This window comes from Pseudonaja textilis, chromosome 5 (genome assembly GCF_049901715.1).
Source record: "Pseudonaja textilis isolate UNSWEBS1 chromosome 5, rPseTex1.2, whole genome shotgun sequence".
Taxonomy (NCBI): domain Eukaryota; kingdom Metazoa; phylum Chordata; class Lepidosauria; order Squamata; family Elapidae; genus Pseudonaja; species Pseudonaja textilis.
In genome coordinates, this window is record NC_141994.1 from 51,861,298 (window position 1) to 51,876,762 (window position 15,465).

At 37.2% G+C, this 15,465-nt stretch overlaps 1 protein-coding gene across 1 annotated transcript in view; it reads left to right on the top strand.

The window, feature by feature from the left end:
• Positions 1 to 15,465, top strand: part of LARGE1 (LARGE xylosyl- and glucuronyltransferase 1) — a 347,751-nt gene that overhangs the window by 320,025 nt on the left and 12,261 nt on the right. The window contains exons 12-13 of the mRNA XM_026695460.2: positions 562 to 840; positions 13,661 to 13,807. Coding sequence (XP_026551245.1) covers positions 562 to 840; positions 13,661 to 13,807 — 426 coding nt within the window. The remainder of the gene's footprint in view (positions 1 to 561; positions 841 to 13,660; positions 13,808 to 15,465) is intronic.

The following is a 15,465-nucleotide window of genomic DNA, read 5'->3' on the forward strand; positions in this document are numbered from 1 at the left end:
TTCCTACTTCTTGGCTTATCTATTTTCACTGTTTAGAAAAATACATGTTTTGTTCTGAAACAATTACATAAAACTGCTGCATTTGTTGCTTTCCCTGTTCTCAGTGGAGACATAAAACCTTGAAAATTAATTATTTTTTCCCTTCTAGAGAGAATAGACAAGGTACTACAATAGTTCTTTCTTAGGCTTTGATTCCCTAGTGTTTTAACACAGGCCATGTTTAGCTAAGGATTTCTTCCTTTTATTTTTTCGAGTGAATCTCTGTGGAGGTGCACTATATAACATTTGGATGAAACAGGGTTGATTCTGCTTGGTCTTTAGACAGGAGACTAGGTGGAAAATTCAGGGTGCAGAGGTAGAAAACAAGGAAACTGGAAATTCTTCCTATGTAGTGCCCCCCCAAAATGTATGGAGGTCTCCAGGCTGTCACCAAGAGAATGGTAGACTTGAATACATTTTTAACCTTTTGAAAATCAACACCAAGACAGGAAGGCTTGCCTAGGTCAACCAAACTAAGGAAGATGCCTTTTTCTGAACTTTTCTTTCTTTCTCTCTTCCTAGACTGCAGATGCTTGAAGCCATTTGTAAGCACTGGGAAGGGCCGATCAGTCTGGCACTCTATCTTTCCGATGCAGAGGCCCAACAATTTCTGCGCTATGCTCAAGGTTCTGAGGTCCTCATGAGCCGTCATAATGTTGGATATCACATTGTGTATAAAGAGGGACAATTCTACCCTGTGAATCTTCTGCGAAATGTGGCTATGAAACACATCAGCACTCCATACATGTTTCTGTCTGATATTGACTTCTTGCCTATGTATGGACTCTACGAGTACCTCAGGTAAACTCCCCTCCCCCCAAATCATTCCTCTCACAAACAGGGTGGCCAGGGTGGTGTAGTGATTAGGACCAGAAGTGGGAGAATCCAGGGTTTAGGACTTTGGGCCAATTACTTTATCCAAGCCTACCTACCTCATACATTGTTGCAGGAAAAATTGGAGGGGGAAATACTTTGTAGAACAACTTAAACTCCTAAATAAAAAAGTGGGACAGTAACACATACAATTTTCAGTCCTTAAGCACAGTTTTGATAGAGACAAGCTATATCAGTTGGGCTGGTTATATAGGAGTAACATAGCTTGAACTGGGAAGGCAAGAAACAGCCAGGAGATACAGCTTCATTTATTTATTTATTTATTTATTTATTTGTTTGTTTGTTTGTTTGTTTTTTTATTTATTTGTATGTTATATTTGCCTAGACAAGCATAAGAGACAAAGAAAGAGATGGTTTAATGCAGTGGTTCCCAAAGTAGGCGGTACCACCCCCTGGGGGGTGATGGAATGCCTTAGGGGGGCGTGAAGAGGCAAGGGGGCTGGCAGGGGGCATTAAGAGGCAGCAGGGGGGCATTTGAGGCACCAGCCCTGCAGGTTCACTCATTGACTGTAACACCGGTCCAGAGCCGGCGCCTCCAATGCGGAAGCAGTGGCACGTTATATGCCGCCACAGCTGCATTCGATGTGCTGCCCCGTGCCACCTCTTAGCACCCCTCTGCTGGCCCCATTGGGGATGCTAAGAGGTGGCAGGGGGGTGTTCAAGGTGCCAGCCGGCCCTGCAGATTCACCCCTTGAGGCGCTGGCTCCAGAGCGGTGCTACAGTCAATGGGTGAACCTTCAGGGCCGGCGCCTCGAATGCCCCCCTGCCACCTCTTAGCATCCCCAAGGGGGCCAGCAGAAGGGCACTAAGAGGTGGCAGGGGGGCGGCGCATTGAACACAGCTGTGGCGGCATGTAACGTGCCACCACTTCCTCATTGGAGGCGCCGGCTCTGGAGCAGTGCTAGTCAATGGGTGAAACTGCAGGACTGGCTGGCACCTCGAATGCCCCCCTGATGCCTCTTAGCCCCCTCTGCCAGCCCCCTTGGGGATGCTAAGAGGCGGCAGGGGGCGTTCGAGGCACCAGCCCTGCAGGTTCACCCATTGACTGTAGTAATGCTCCAGAACCAGTTCCTCGAATGTGGCAGCACGTTGGGAAAAGCCGCTGCCATTGCTTTCCCAAAGTGCCACCGCTGTTGCATTCTGTCTGTCTGTCCGTCCATCCATCCATCCAAAAGGTCTGTCTGTTTGCCTGCCTGCCTTCCTGCCTGCCCCCCCTTCTCTCCATCCATGTTCGAAGCGCTGGCCCTGCAGGCACATCAGGAAAGTAGAGCAAAGCCAGTCTGAGAGAGTGGGAGGGAGGGAGGGAGGGTAGGAGGGAGGGAGAGAGAGAGAGAGAAAGAGAGAGAGAGAGAAAGAGAAAGAAAGAGAGATACCTGATGTATCAGATTGAATGAGGCCTAGTTTAGACTGAGACCCTTTTCCACACCGAAACATCTTTGCCAGCACATTGACACCTCTTTGGCTTCTATTAAAGGTTTTGTGGATGAAACATGGTCAAGACTATCGCATTTTGTTGAGGCTTTAAACAGGATCCATTGGACCAGATCTCCACCCTAAAAATTATTTTTCCCCAATGTATTACAGTGCCAATTCTGAAGAAGGCAAAACCAAAACGTACTGGTAAATTACAAGGAGAACACACACACACACACACACACACACACACACACACACACACTCTCCCTTCTAACCCTGCTGGAGCAGGTGATTGGACTAGAATAGATATCTCATTATCTTTCTCCTCCCTCCCTCCCTCTTTCTTTTTCTTTCTGTCCCTTTCTTCTATCCCCCCCCTCTTTCTTTGTCCCTTTTTCTTTCTTTCTCCTTTCTCTTTCTTTTCTCTCTCTCTTTTCCTCTCTCTTTCCCTCTCTCAGCTCATCCGTTTGGATCAGGGGTCGCCAAACTTTTGGAGCTCAGGGACCACCAAACTCATAATTTTAAATCCCGGAGACCACTAATATGAATTTTGACTGACAGTGGCTTTCTGGTGTTGGTAGGAGAGAGAAAGATCTGATCCAACCTCTCTATCTCCCTCTCTCTCACACACACACACAGGCAGGGGTGGGATTTAGACCCCCGCCTGTGATCTAAAGCTGTCAAAACTCCAAAAACTGGTCAAGTAGCTCTGGGAAGGCCAGTCATAAATTAGAACACTTGCTAAATAACCAGTCATTAAGTGAGGACCACTTGTATTTGGTTTGCCAGTCACCTGGCCATGCCCACCCAGTCACATGACCAGCAAGCCACACCTACCCAGTTATGTGGCCAGCAAACCACACCCTCAAATTAGGCCACACCCACAGAAATTTGAATCCCATCTCTGGAGGGGGCACCGAGGATGAGTTTGTAGCACCAAGGGAGCAGTGGACCGAAAAAGTTTGGGAACCTCTGGTTTAATGTAAAAGCAGAATGGACAGTTTTGTGCAAGATAAAATTCAGAGACTTGGGGGCGGAGGAAGTTAATGTAATAGAGGCTGTGGGATAATGGTTATTATGGCTCACAAAAAAAATCGAAGAACAGTTTCAAAAATGGGGGCACCTAATGTCTTATTTCTGCTCTCTTTATTTATCCAAGAGCCTTTTATTTTTTTCTGATGTCACATCTTTCTCCAGTCTTATATTTTCCTTCCTCTTTTTCTCTGATTCCAATAACCTTCAAGGACAGAGATCTAAATTAGGCCAAAGCTTACATGTGGCCCTAAGGCCACAGATTTTTGCCAGGCTATTTTAGGTAGAAGTATCATGCCTGAGAATCGTCTAAGATATTGCTTACCCTCAGGAGATGCAAATCTTGATAAATGAGTATGAAGGGGGTCATTAAAGTTAATGTAGCTCTTATAGCAGCAGTATTTGAGGCATGTGTGGAACCTGAAAAAAAATTGACTGCTTTAATGAAAAGCAGGAAACAGCTATGATGGCATGATGCTGAAAACATTTCTTTCTTAACATTGGTGGTGCAGGACTTAGAATGCAGTATTGTAGGCTAACTCTGCCCAGTGCCAGGAGATGGATCCTGACTGGCTCAAGGTTGACTCAGTCTTCCATCCTTCTGAAGTTGGTAAAATGAGGAACCAGATTGTTGGGGGCAATATGCTATCCCTGTAAACTGCTTAGAGAAGGCTGAACAGTGGTGTACTGTGAAGTGGTATACAATATATATTGTTTTTCAAACCTGTTCTAACCTAGTAGACATCTCACCCATTTTCTGAAAATTAAAGGAATCTGTAGATGACTATATCTGGAATGTTGACATCCTGGTTTTCTAACCATCTCCTAAAAGCAAGGTATCTCAAAAAACATGCAGTCTTTTACTAGAGATGATTGAAGATAGATGAAAGATAGATAGATAGAGACATAGAGATATTTAGAGATATAAAATATATAGGACAGTATATTGTGTGTGTGTGTGTCACTAGAACAGCTTTCCAGTATGATCCTTCCAGATGTGTTGAATTCCCAACTTCCATAATTCTCAGTTGGCATGGCTATGCTACCTGGAGGAATGTGAACTGAAGTTGAGCACATCTGGAGAGAACCAGCATAGTGACACTTGCATTACAAGGTGTATTCCCAAAGAAGCAGAGAACTGCTCCATTTCTAAGTCACCTTAGCTTAGAACTGGTTAAAAACTTCAATAAATGTACAATCACATTCTGTTTCAGCATGGCAAAGGGCCAGATGACTTATAGGTCACTCCCATCTCCAATATCTGTACTTCCAGGATGATTTTAACAGAGCGGCTGTGAAAATGTTATTGAAGTTGTTATCTCTTTGACATACTGTTAACCCATCACTATACCTTGGAAGCAGAACTGTGATCAAACAAGGTAGATAAATGATTGAAAGACAAAATCTTGTCAAGACAGAATAATTATTGTACTCGACTTTGGAGGTGAAGGGAGGGAATGACTTCAGTGTGTACTGTATGAGTGGTAAATGCGAATGTTGTTTTTTATGGGCTTCAGTCTTTTTCTCTGCTTACATGGTCCTTTGCTCATGATTTTATTACCTTCTTCCTGTGTGTAGAGCAAGGAGGACATCTTGTGGCCAAAGAGCTTTGATTTTTTTGAATTCTCATTTTGCAAGGAGATTATTTTCTATCCACTTTTTATTATGAATTGTCCAGAGTCACTTAGGTAAGAAGAGTAGTGTAGAAATGCAACAAATAAACTATTACCTCTTTTTTTTTTTGCTTACATACTGTTAAACTATTTGATTATCTATTGATGTATTGGCACAATCATAGCATGTGTTCTTAAAATATATCCCTCATTATACTAGTATAGATAATGCTAAATATAAAGTTATGTTACAATCCTCTGAATTATTTTATCTTGCTTGATGCTGAATATAAATTACATTAGTGCTGTCAAAATCTGCATAACCACTCTAGCACCCAAGTCTGGAAAATATGTGTTGTGCAGTTATTACCCATTCAAGTTTGCTTTTTTTCTGATGGATGTGGCTATTGTCCTTTGCTTAAATTCCTAACAAAGAATTATATTCCTCTGGACTCTGAGGTACCCTTAGAGGTATCCTAGGTAAAAAAGTTAATTGAGTATTTTGAGAAATTATTTATATAACGGTTATTTAGATAATGTTGCATTCAAATGCAATGTTAAATAGTAAATGGTTTATTATAAGATGAGTAAGTCTTAGATCCTTTCCCCTCCTTATTCAGTTCTACCAAAAGGAGGAAATTAGCAGGTTTTGCATCCAGGTTTAATTAGTCACATATGGTTTGTCCTAGTTATGCTTTACAAAATAAGCCAGATTCAAACCGAGTTATGAAGTTACTTTATTTCTGTTAAAACATAGTCAGTTGTTATATAGTCAATGTTCTGTTAAAACATATTCAGCAATAGAAGTCATTTTCTAAAGTTTGAATATAATATTTTCTCAAAAGAAAAACTACCTTAAGACAATCTGCCCCCAATCCATCTCCAAACAAGAACTACAAAAATTATGAACATGGGAAAATCCTCTGCAGTGCTGAACTTTGCCATTGTGTTAACCGGAGTTGTCAAATAAAGCCAAGACCATTTCTAGACAAGAATGTTTCTGTTCTACATATTACAGGTTCATTGAGGTAGAAGAGGTTATGAAAGTGATGTTTGTTGACTTGGTGCTGAAGCATCTAAACACTTTTATTTGCTAAGTTAATTATTAAATGATAGAGTAGATTAGCATTTTTTTACCTGCCTAATGCAGAGATGCAATTCAGCTAGAACAATCAATCAGTGGAACAATTATTCAGTGGAACAACTACCTCGAGAAGTTGTGGATGCTGCAATACTGGAAGTTTTTAAAAAGAGATTTGACAACCATTTGACTGAAATGGTATAAGGATTCCTACCTGAGCAAGAAGTTGGACTAGAAGACCTCTAAGGTACCTTCCAATGTTGCATTTCTGTTATTTTTTTAGTTACACAAAGCATTGATGGTGCATTTATAAAGACAGGTCCAAAGGTTTTGTTAATAAATTAATAAATTTGTTAAGAAATTGTAAATCAATAAAAATTCAACTCCACTCCTTACATATCATGACATAAAATACTTTAGCTATATGTTGCCTCATTATCACTTGGGTTGAATCATATAGATTTGAAAATATATTAAGTTGCTTTACAGCTGTTTTCCTAGCAGTATAATTTAGTGCACTATGGGATGATGCGAACACTTCAGGCCAGAATGTGCCTTTTCCTCATCCCAGGAAGTATGTGAATGCTAAGGTTCAAACTTCTAAGTAACATGCTCATTATTTCTCCCAATTATAATCTCCAAATATATTTGGAATAAAAGAATCATATTGGTAACCTTTATGTCTTATAAGAAACAAAAATATTTTCAAATTATTCTTTATTCTAAGAAATAAAAATTGCATTGGTATAAGTCTTATATTCTAAAAACCTTTCAACTATAAATACAGTAAATTAAACTTCTTTTTTGACTCACCACTATCCTCTTTATGTCCCAAACTGCAAAATACCCAAAATAAATTAATTGCATTGTGATAAATCAATCTAGGGCCTCACAAGTCCAAAACTAGAGATGGATACCAAGAATGCAGTCAAATTGTTTTCAAGGCCAAGGTGTTCCAAACCAGCAGTCCCCAACCTTTCTTGCACCAGGATTTCATGGAAGACAATTTTTCCACAGACCGGAAAAGGTGGTGTGTGTGTGTGTGGGGGGTGTTTTGCAGAAAACATAGATCTTGCACAAGCTTCATTCGCTCACTCGCCACTTGCATGCTCTGTTCCTAACAGGCTGTGGACCAGTACTAGTTTGCAGCCTGGGGATTGGGGACCTCTGTTCCAAACAATCAATGTACAAGGTTTTTTGATAAACATGAGTTAAGAGACCAGGCTAATTGTTTTGTTTCCAGTGCATGACAGGCAAACAGAGCACCTGTGACTCTTACTGGGCTTTTTGAGGAAGTCATCAGTTCTATAAACTTTTTCAAAATGGTACTGGGTCTCACAGCTTGCATTTTCAAATGCCCCTTCTTCCTTATACCAATTCAGCCACTGCATTATCTTCCGCACTGTTTTGCCCAGTTTCCTCTTTATATTCTGTCAGTTCCTCCTGGACTTGATCTTTCAGCTTCCCAGGAATGAGATTTATCTGAACAACATTATGATCCTGAATAAATATTCCACATACTTCTTTTTTTTTTTTTTTGTAAATTTTATTTGAGTTTTCACAAAAAGAAAAGAAATACAATTAAAACATATTTTTTGAAAGCAGCATAATCCCGGGTTACATTTCTTCGTACAGACGCAAATTCAGGTTCATGCTCATTTTTATATTCTGTTCCATATCTTATTACTATTTTACATTTTCTACATGGCTTCTCTCCTCTTTTAATTTCCTCAATTTTATTTTATTTATTTCATCTCAATTCAAATCATTAAATTTATATTTTTTGTCTGTCCTGTTTCAATTGTCTATTATCTTTTCTCATTAAACAAAATTTCTCCTGTAGTTACTGATTGGAGTATGGCACCTTTATATCTTTCCCCTAAAGTTATAACACTCAATATAATACATAACTTCCATTCAGATTCTGCTTGGTACATTCTTAAACTACACACAGTATTCTTGAACAAAAAGAAGAAGAAAAAATTATAAATTTATATAACTAAAACAACACTCCATTCCAATTCAATTCTATCAATTCTATATTAATATTCATTAAAGTCTTAACATTTTTCACGTTACTTTTCAATTAAATATCATACTTCTATGGGAACAATTATAAACTTTCCATAGTCAATTTCCCCCCCTCTTCACTTATATTTTATAAAACATTGACTAATTAAAATGTTCCATTCCTTCCTAATTCAATTTTCTCATTTATTTTATTTCATTTACTTTATTCACAAACATTTCACTAAATTACACTAACCATTCTATCCCTCGTTCTAATCATACATTGTTTCCAATTTTCTAAAGTTATTTCTATTACAAATATAACAACACAATCTCATGTACCTTTACAGAATCCCCCTTTCAATTAGATTTTCACCCATTATCTCTAAATAGGTCCTGTTTCTTTATATCTTGCTCCGGACGTTTGTAACTTCTTTTCCTTTTTTTCTTCCCTCTCTTATTCTCTCTCCCCTTTTTACCCTTTGTCTCTCTCTACCTCTATTTCCCTCTTCTGTATTCCCCTTTTCTGTTGCTTTCCAGTATTATACTTATTTTTTGAATTATTTTTCTTTTCTTTGGTTGTTTTTTTGAGTCTTAAATTCTCCATCCTCTTCCCCCCCTTTCCTTTTTCTCCCCACATCGAGTTACTTGTTCATAAAAGATGGCTTCTTCTTTGTCCCAGTCTTCTTGTTTTGCAGTCTTTTCTTGTTGTTTCTTGTAATTATGAATCGCCATTTCTAAGAATTGAAAAACGGAGCCAAAGGAGCCCTTCCCTTCTTGTGCGTCTTCTTTGTACTTTTTAAGTTCCATTTTCAATTCATCCAAAAGTGATGCCATTGTAGAAATTTTTAAACAACCACCCAATTGATTTTAGTCATTCAAATATAATAACCAAAAATCCAAAAGTCACCAAGTAATCCAAATACACACAAGCTGTTTCTTTTTGCTCTTTTTTTTTCCCACTTTCTCTTCCTGGGGTTACTATTTAGTTGCAAAGTTTCAGTTAAAATGTATCTTTTAGAAGTCTTATTGAAATTTTACTTTAGATTCTTTTAAAGCCCAGGCAGTCTCCTCCCTCTTCCAGATCCTGCCCTTATTCTTTTTTGTCTCCCTTCCTCCTTATAGAAGAAAAAGGTTTTAATGTCCAGAAATCTTTATTGTCCCTTTGGCATTTAGTTATATTTTCAGCTTAATTGCCTACTGATGCCAAAGCAGATTTTTCCGATTTCTTATTCTTAATTGTCAATATAAGGAAGGAGAGAGAAGAAGAAAAAAAAGCCAAACCTTTCCCTTTTCACTTTCTTTCATTGCTTTCGACTCTTCTTTGGGAACGATGTTATTTCTTGTAAAATTTAAATTCCAGGGTACCTTAGTTGTTGCTTTTTCAACTTAGCCCGGTCAGCCAAAACTTTCACTTCTTATCTTCCTCCTGCATGTTCTTTTCTGGTTGAGTTCTTCTTTGAGGTGGCCATTTCTGATCACCGCTCCTACCGCCTTTGGGAAAGGGAGTAATGGCCAGCTGAGGAGGAGAGATGCGGCTCCCCTCGACCCTGCTGGTGGTCTCCCCCCTCTTCACCACCTCTATGGGGTATATTCCACATACTTCTTATGACTCAATTATTTTGTTCATTGTTTTACTAATTCTCAATCTTATATTAAAATGTTATTAAACTTTAAAACTAAATTAATATGCCCATTTCCCTTTCTAATTAAAGCCAAATGTTTTCAACAAGATGTTATTTCCAAAACAATTTTGAAGTGAGATGGTTGGCAAATAAGTCTAACAAATAAATAAATAAAGTTTCAACAAATATTCAAATAAATATTTTATACATTAAATGTATTCACCTTTGCCAACATTTTAGTGGGCTTTTATTCCCCTATCTTCTGAATTTTCCCCATTTTTGTATTTTTGGACAGATAATTTTACTGCAATTTGTTTAGTGCAAAAACAAAAAAGATCATTTGTGTCCAATTTCTGTGGTTCTGAAAAGCATGAATTTTGATTGGGTCATACATAATTAAAATCAATCAATACTTATCACAGTTCATCTTAAAACATATATTTAGAAAAAATACTTTTGAAGGAAAGTTAAAAAAATAAACCAGTCTGGAGGGAGAACACTTTTACTAAAAGCAAATATTTATGTACTAACTTAGTACTAATCTTCTTGGCATTGTATTAGTAATAAATAAACAGCTCCCTAGGTTATAGTTAGACTTGTAACTTGGCTCATATGAAGCACCTCTTTGGACAACTTCTGAACAAAGCTTTCTACAGCACACAACAAAAATAAATTTAAAATGGTGAAACTAAACTGAGTCAGCTTTTAAAATGTCTACATTTAATCAAATTTAGCAATATGAATTGTTGATTATTTTTTAATTAAAGAAATTGAAAAGATTGACATACATTTAGAGAAAGTGATTGATAAAGTAAATAGACGAATTTCAAAATATTTTGTGTAGATATGGTCTTAAAAGTTGGTGGTTGGCTGCAATAAAAGAGGCTTGTGATGGAAGTTAGGTATGTTTATGCATGAGAATAAATGTAATTCTTAGTGAAAGGTTCAGCAGTGTTCTGGGACTGTATATAAATAAAAATGAGCAGGGAGTAAGAAAACTATGTTTGGTTATTTGACTCTTTAATATATTTATGTATAAAGGTATAAAGAATGGTTGTGGTGAAGTGAAGAATGATGCAATGAGGATTATGGTTCGAAAATTAATATACTGAAAACCAACATAATTGCATTTAACAGGGGAAATTGAATGAATTACTGTAAGCCATTACATAAATAGTGAAAAAAACTAAAACAGATAGATGGATTTGTGTAAACGAGTGGATGTTTTACTGAAAATTGTGGGGGAGAGAATGGAGATATTTTAATACATGGAGATATTAATAGAAGGGTTGTGGGTAGCATGTGGTCCTTTGTACTGCACAGAATTAATATCCCCCAACAGAAGCAAAAATATCTAGTTATAAGAGTGTCTGGCCATCTTGTTATTTTAAAATGATAGGTGGATGTGTCAAGAAAAACGAAGTAATTTGCATGCATTGGAAGTGGGGTACTTAAGTTGTACAAAGAAGTAAGGTCAAGAATAAATAAATACTAAAGAATGTAGATTGAATATAATGGGCTGTTGAATATATGTTAGACTTGTTTGACCATATAGAAAGAATGAAAATCAAATCACAAAAACAATATATGAAGAAAAGCTGACTAGGTCAAGATGAGAGAGAAGACTCAGTTGTGGTTGGATGAATTGATGAGATGCTCAAAAAGAGAGAAGCAGATAGTTTAAAATGCAAAAGGCAATTATGAAGCTGCATATGGTCTTGGTGAAAGCAAAGATGGTTTCATGGATAAACTGATATGAGCAGTAGAGTGAATGGTGTTGATGCAAACTGGATATATCCTTTCCTTTTTTATATCTTGTCTTTTGTATCTTCCTTATTTTTTCTGTGTTTTCTATGCTTTGCATATTTATCCTAATCTATAATTAATAGTGTGGTGATAAGTATGTATGTAAGTATGGTCAGATATGCTATAGGAGATATCTCTGTTTCAAACAGCATAAGAGGGCAGGCCTTTCTTCAAAGACATTCTACATTTGAAGGAGTGTCAGTCAAAATCTAGTTTCAAATTAAAGAATTACAGTAAAGGAGACAAAGAAATTAATTTCCATCAACAATGAGAAATTAAACAACATATGAAATCTATATCTTTTTAACCCTCTTTTGGAGTAATATAGATTTTTTTCCCAGCAGTGCAGAAAAGGGCATTTTATAGCTAATATTCATGCTACAGCTTGTTTTCAAAAATGGGTCTAATCACTAGTCATTAGTCATTCTAGTGAGGCTGTACTTATGTTTTCCTGGAAAACTCTGGGAGTTTGGACCAGTAAGAGTTCCACTTAGGTTTATGAGTATCTGTTGCCCTGGAGAACAGAAGTGTGATATTATAAGGAATATCAGAAACTGTGTCAGTCAGATTACTGGTCCACCTAGCCCAATATTGTTATAGCAATGTTTAAAGATTTTTTCCTCTGAAAAATCTTCCTGCCTAAGCCAATGTAAGCAGTGTTTCTTTTAAAAAGTTCTCTCAAGACCCATTTCTACTTTAAAAAATTATGAAAGACTCCAAAAGGGCTTTTGTTTGATTATAAATATCAATATTTAAAATTGACACATTTGCTGTCACTATCACTCCCGCAATTATTTGTTGGGACTTTAATATTACATTATTATTTTTTAACATTAACTGACAAATAATTTTGATATCTGGGACCACTGAGTGGTTCCTGGAGGAACCCCAGGACTCCTGGGCCATGCTTTAACAAAGACTTCTCTGTAGAATTGACATTTTGTACAGTTTGTAACCATTTTTCCACCGCTAACTAGACAAAATCAAGTCATTTCTGCAATAACTCATTTGCTCTACTAGCAAACTATGGCCCTCTCCTTGTAATGATCATTCTTCCTACTGCATGGGATCTTATTTTTGACTCCTATTTTCAGTGAGCAAAATAAAATCCTAGAAGTCTATTATGACAGCTGAAAAACTTGAAATGATGGTCTGTCCACGAAACGACTATGAAGGTACATTAACTGGCTAAGCCCAAGAACACTTAATGAGACCTAAATGACTTTGGTATTCCTCCTCCTTGCTTAACCATCTTGTCGATCACACCAAGTTCTGTGTCGAATCAACAGAAGAAGGTACCACTTAAACCTGGGGGTGGAATTGTTAAGAGTGACATCAGCACTGAATAATCTTGGCAGCTGGAGGAGGTGGATAATAAATTATTTTTTTTATTTAGAAGCAGTTCCCGGGGTCAATTAGAATTGATGGAAGGAGAGAGAAAAAAAGGAAACAAAGAAAAAGTATCCAAAACTTATAATAGGAAGCTGACAAAATATAGTAACCTTTACACAGTGAAAAAGAAATGTGATTCAGACACTTCAAATAATTTTCAGAAAAGTTTGTCAGTCATTTAAAGCTAATAGAAAAATCCAAAGTTTAAAGTTTATTCAGAAAAATATTCCCCAAGAGACGTGAAAGTGAATCTTATTCCATTTTCACATTGCTGTTTGAGGACTTCAGATAGGTTAGACCACAATTCTGCAACTCATCTCCAGCATTGCCAAAGGGTGGCTGATAATTCTTATAGGCAAATACATCTGAATATAGATTGGGGAAATAAACATATGAATGATGAGCTTTTAAAAATTCAAACAGGAAAAAAATAAAAACCTTACTTTTCACAGTTGGAGCAGTGCTTTCTGAATGTTATTTACTACAGAACAGAATCTATTGGGGGGGGGGGGTTCTTATCAGGGAAAGTAGAAATTTCCTTGGTAGCTGTAACTAAAAATATCTGCCAATTGTGGTTTCTATTAATGCAATTATTAATGTATACAAAATAGCTTTGAATGTAAATGAAAATTTAAATGACAACCAAATATAGCATACTCTGTGGAAAATAATATAATTCGGTTGTAATGCTACTTTCTTCTAGAAAGCTAATTTAACATTCAGTTGATTTTATTTGCTGTTTTTTTCCCCAGGAAATCTGTTGGCCAACTTGACTTAGCCAATACAAGAAAAGCTCTAATTGTACCTGCTTTTGAAACTCTCCGCTATCGCCTCTCTTTTCCAAAGTCAAAGGCAGAGCTGTTATCTATGTTGGACATGGGAACACTCTTCACATTCAGGTATTGCATGTATTTGATTTGATTCGTTCAAAAAATCTGCTCCCTCCCTCTCCATTTTAAGCAGTTGGGTATAAAAGAAGGCACTCCGTAGTGTACATTTAAAACATTCTAAACCTTAGTTAGAAACGTGTTTTCATGCTGCTTGTTATTACTTAAAATGAGAAATCCATTGTTTCCATGAGATTTAAGAGGTTGTCTAGAGGTTTAATCCGAAAGGATTAAGATTGGAGACATTGAGACAATAAACCACAGGAAAAAAATTTTGGGAAAGGCTTTGTTTTTTGGAAACAGAGGATTCTTTGTTATTCTGCCTGAGTTCCAATAGGAAAGAAAACAGACAGACATCATTCAAAGCTCCATTTTTTAAAAGGACAGCAAAACAGGCAGTATTTTGGATGGAGGGTGGTTGCCAGGTAAGATATTGTATTTTTACCATTAGGACTCTTAAGTTCAGTAAGAAATCTCTGAGAGAAGATTGCTGTGGACCTGGTGGGAAATTGGTTTCCATCTTCTGAAACTCCTCCATCTTCTTCCCCTACCAGAAGGACATAAGTGGTTATGTCTGTGTGTTTGTGATGTCATCCTCTCTCTTAATAGATCAAAGTGACTTCTAAAAAAATAAAATACAGTAAAAATCAATAATAAAAACATTATTTAAAATGAGTTATAGAACACTAGAACTAAAACGATTATCCTTGAACGATAAACTATTTAATATTACAAAGCTTCAGTAAATATGGTTTTTTTGTTCCTCATAAACAAGGGACGAGTGTCAATTTATAACAATGCAATGTGTTTTAAGAAACACACACAACCCCACCCCCCCAAAAAAGTCAGATAACCAGCATCCCAAATTCAAGACTTGAGTGCCATGCAATGGGGGTGAGGTCCGGTCCTCCCAACTGGTCGAAAGCCTGCAAATGTGAGTGGAATAATAGATATCACTTTGGTGGAAAGGTAACATTGAACAGCACTGTCTCAATGACCTTGAAGCAAAGATGAGCACCGCTCCTATAGTCAGCAATGAATAGCAATGTAATATTCCTTTACCTTTTTTTTAATGTGGTTCAAAACCTGAATCTCATCCTGGAAAAAGGAGAATTGATCATTAACCCATCCTGGAACAAACATGCCACAGGTTCCCTATTCCCTACTTGCCACCAGAAGTTGTGGGTGCTGCAGTACTGGAAATTTTTACAAAAAGATTGGACAACCATCTGTTTGAAATGTTATAGGTTTTCCTGCTTGAGCAGGGAGTTGGACTAGAAGAGCCCTTCCAACTCTGTTATTCTGTTATTCAAAATGGTCTTCTGGAATTGGTGGCCCTATGATCAGTTTGGGTCAAAGTCATGTACTGTAAGTCTTTATATATTGTAAAGAACACCCTTGAATCAACTTCAGAAAACAACCAGATTTTCTGATTATATGAATGTTATATATGGAATCTTTCAGGACCATGTAGCCAGATTGCATTCTTAGACAGCTGCAGTTTCTGAACAGTCTTTAGCAACTATCTACTACAAGGTACTTCTTGAGTTTATCAGCATACAAACCTTTACGGGATCCATGTGGAATCTCAGACTATAAAGCTGATCCTTAAGGAGGATTATAATCCCAACCATGTTTGGAACCCAGGTGCTGGAGATCCTATCAAAATG